Consider the following 4,205-nt stretch of genomic DNA (forward strand, 5'->3'; position numbering starts at 1 on the left):
GGATGAAATTGGTATTATAGAATTTAATTAGTTAGATATGAATTAAAGGATGGTGTTAGAAGTAATTCATATTCAGAAGGAGTATTATGACTTAGAAGGTGATGCTTCTGAGATTGTTGTTCTAGAAATGTGTGTTTTAGCTTCTGGGTTGTAGTATTAACTTTGTTAAATTCAATCTACCTATTGTAGGTTAGTATTATTCGTCTACATGATATTATTGTTTGTGTATTTAAATCAAACGTGTAATAGAATTTTATAATGCAATGTAAATAGAGCTTCTCTCTAAAAAATTGGTTAGATCTATTTTTTCTTTCTTCTTCTCTCTCCATCTTTATCATCTTTATCTTCATCTTCAACCACCTTATGCACCTATCACATAACCATAGGAACAAACACACAAATTAACTCAATCTAGATTTGAAAGTGGGGCTAGACTATTCTTAATGGAAGAAGTACAGTGGTAGCTTTTGTGTTCTCAACCATTTTTACTATTTCATATTTTATACCACTAGTTCACAGATTTCTTTACTATCGGTTGTATTTGATCAACTTACTTGTTAGATATATGGCATTTGAATTGATATTTACATCTTAGTTATTTCTGTTTTGATATAATACAATTTTCATGCTATCATTTTATAACATACCATAAAAGAAAGACGGCTTGCGTTTAATCATTTGAACTAAAAATTAAGGTTCTCAGTAAATATAATTTTTTACTTTGAATAGGTTTCACTTTTCAATGGTTTTTTTAAGCATTAGTCTCTAGTCTTGATTACTTGGAAAATGGATTAAATATTATAACCATATTTTCTTATCTAGTAAGTTCTGTTTGCAAAAATATATTGTTTACAAAAATATATTGTGTTTGTAGTTGTATTTTTATTATTATTAATAAAACTGAAGCATGGGTAGTTTTTTTTGTTAATGTGTATAGGCCACTGTTAAAGGTTTAGCTAGAGAGAAACCCTTTGAAGGTTAGTCCCAAATTTATGTTTATATAACTATGATTTAAGTGTCAAACTAATATGTAAAATTGTTATTTCCAATAGATTAAATATCGTTGCATATGGATGATAAAATTTGAAATCAGCTGTCTTTTAAGACAAACTCAATAACATCAACCGAATCGACACTACTAAGTAAAACAACATCAACTGAATCTACACTATCAAGTCAGTCGGAACCAACACAATTTACACCGCCATTTTCTTCAATTCAGTGATTTCTAAAGAAAAAAAAAGAAGGCTTCAAAAAGGATCAAAACTTAGAGTCAACCATAATTATGTTTATCTTTTGTGTACATCTTTTATAATTATATTTGTGTACACTTTTTGTAATTGTGTAGGTGTGACATATGACATTTTGAAACATATTTAATGTGATTTTAATTTAATATCTTTGGTTTGAATCAAAGATAGTAATAAAATTCTAATATAATGTTATTAAATTTAAGATTATGTTGATATGGAATTTTGGTACGGTAAAATTTTATTAAATTTTGGTATTGTCATTTTAATCACAGTTTGATTATCGTCCTAATATGGTTCTTTAAATAACTATAAGATTTCAATTTAATCCCTTAAAGAAATTGTTGATTCACTATTTTGATTTTTGCCACGATGTCATGCCACATCATCAGAAATTAATATTTTTTCTCAATATTTAATCAAAAGGATTAAGTTGACTAACAAAATTGTTTTTACGGAACTAATCTGTAATATATATTAGCTAAAAAAATTAAAATAAAATTTATAATTAAGTTTTCGTGATAATTAAACCTTTATAATAATAATAATAAACTAAGAAAACATAAACACTACATTTTTGTTGCAAAGCAAAACAAAATTTACATCTTAAACAATTAAGAGTACAAACTAAGAAAATAAAAACAGCAAGAGTACAAAATTCTTTAGGGCGATCCATCGAATAAAACAGCTTTACAAGTGATATCGTAGTGAATATTACTAAATATCAAACACAAACATATATTCTTTTTATATACTAGTATAATATAAATTATTTTTTAAAATGCCGACACAAATATTTAAATAATGTCATTTTGTTGCTTAGGAAAATTATTTTATATCGAAAAAGCACATCAATTAAATAATATTTTAAAAATTGAAAATTGAAACCTCCATCAAATGTATTACTCTCTTGAAAAAAAAAACATCTTGTAGGTGTAAACATCTCCCAAAGTATCTCAACAGTCTTAAAAGTGAAGGACAAAAAGCATATGCATAGCATATATATAATTGTCTTAAGTGGTTGGAAATTTAAAACGCTCTAGACTTTTTGGTCCCAATGGTACATTATCTCATAAAACACTTGCAGTGAAATATACAAAAGAGAAAAAAGTAAATTTCATGATCTGAATTCAATCACGTGAAAGAAATGGAAACACAAAAAAGACATAATGCATTGAGTGTGGTTACACAAAGAAAGCTAAATTTCCAGTTTGGGTAATTTCCACTTGTAAAGAGCAAGCAAATGTAGCTACAAAGAAATTGAAGCCACGTGAAAATACACATTGAGTTACTGTGTATGTTATGTTTGTGTGGTGTTAATTCATTTTTCAATACAAAATGTACGTAACTCATGAGAGCTACAATGCTATACAAATGTTTTTATCATGCGTAACTCATTTCCCACGTGCCTACTTATCTTCCCCCCGACACCTATATATATCACCTTTGAAATCTATGTCTCATGCATTAAACAATATACTCAAGTATGTGTCGTGTCTTCTCTAAATATCTTGTGTTCTCCACTATGTTCCTTTTCTCGTATTAATATTGTTTCTTCCTTCTCAATATATTTAGAGGTTCATCATTCCAAGTATCAATGTAAGTGATTTATGAGTTTTCTTCTACTTCTTCGTATTCTTTTTTCTTATTCGAAATTTTGTAGGGGTAAAAGATTCAACGTAAACAAACAAACGGTTAATGATTCTCATGATCGAGATAAGTTCGACGAAAGAGAATTTCAGGTAATATAAATATTTACAATAAAATTTTAATATTGTTTATATTAGAAGTGTTTTAATATATAGTTGAAATTATTTGCAGGCTAGAGTGATAATATGGTTGGCAAGTCAAGAAATGGAAGGAAGGAATGGTAACAAAGGATTGCAACCAACACTATCTCTTTCATTGCAACCTCAAGCATTATTAATGCATGCTTCACATGGCTTTTCCATAAAGCGATCACTTCAAAATTTCCTTCACAAGAGAAATAAAAGGATTCAAGGTCACGTCTCTATTGGAAGGCCACATGATAATAATAGTACAACTTAGTGAAATAATTTGAGTCCATTCATGTCGTTAATTTGTAGGATCAATTGAAGTCTACAGATGTGTATTTTACTATATTTTTATTATGTAGCCATGACTGTGACAATTAAGGCACGTTTTTTTTTTAATTTTATGAATGAAGAGCGACACTTTCATTCTCTACTACTAGAGCAATGATTTATGAGGAAAATGTGGATCCGTCGCATTTAATATATATGACTTTGAAAAAGTGGAAAAAATAGGTATCAAATTGGCACGATGGTTAAGAGCAAAGACATGCAACGTGGGTAAAATATTTAACAATTTTATTGCAAAAGTTTAAGATTCACAAAAAAGAAAATAACAATAAAACATGTTTTGTATTAGGTCAAATATGGTAAATGTAATGTAATTTAAATTCAAATTATTAGGTTGCATTTCATTTAATATTTAAGTTTCACTTTGCATTTAGTTTTATTTTAGTTTGAGTTATTGTAGAAAATTCAAAGTTAGTAAAAAATTGTAAGTGAATTTGAGTCTCTCTCTCATTTTTTTCTTCAAAGGAGTTTAGTTGTTAACTCCAACAAATTGGTATGCAGAGATCCAATTCTGATTCACGGAAAACACAAGTGTACGTAAGGTAAATTCGTGTTGAATTGAACATCGAAATTGAAGAGAATCATAGATTTTCATTCTTAAGGTTTGGGCAACACGAGTGTTGGTGAGAATTGAGTGATTTGCATAAGAACAAAGATGAACGGCAGAAATAGTAGCTTGAATACAAAGCCTCTAATACTTTCGACGAAAAAAATTGGAATCATTGATAGATTTAGATGCGTGTGCTGTTTGGCACTCAATATGTTATTGATCTCGTCGATGACAGTTACATGCCTGTTGTAGAAAATGCAACAGAAGTGCAAAGAAATATGC

General features: G+C 28.5%; 1 protein-coding gene across 1 annotated transcript; it reads left to right on the forward strand.

Annotated features, from left to right (window-relative positions):
- Positions 1-2,724: 2,724 nt before the first annotated feature.
- On the forward strand, positions 2,725-3,538 carry LOC127095684 (uncharacterized). The gene is made up of 3 exons (XM_051034339.1): positions 2,725-2,849; positions 2,914-2,992; positions 3,072-3,538. Coding segments are annotated over exons 1-3 (309 nt in total). The 5' UTR covers positions 2,725-2,847; the 3' UTR covers positions 3,300-3,538.
- Positions 3,539-4,205: the final 667 nt, after the last annotated feature.

This window comes from Lathyrus oleraceus, chromosome 6, assembly GCF_024323335.1.
Source record: "Lathyrus oleraceus cultivar Zhongwan6 chromosome 6, CAAS_Psat_ZW6_1.0, whole genome shotgun sequence".
Classification (NCBI taxonomy): domain Eukaryota; kingdom Viridiplantae; phylum Streptophyta; class Magnoliopsida; order Fabales; family Fabaceae; genus Lathyrus; species Lathyrus oleraceus.

Bases quoted from the DNA above. Each gene is read 5' to 3' on its own strand.
- LOC127095684 (XM_051034339.1), top strand. The intron at 2,993-3,071 runs GTAATATAAATA...AATTATTTGCAG, and splicing joins TCGACGAAAGAGAATTTCAG to GCTAGAGTGATAATATGGTT.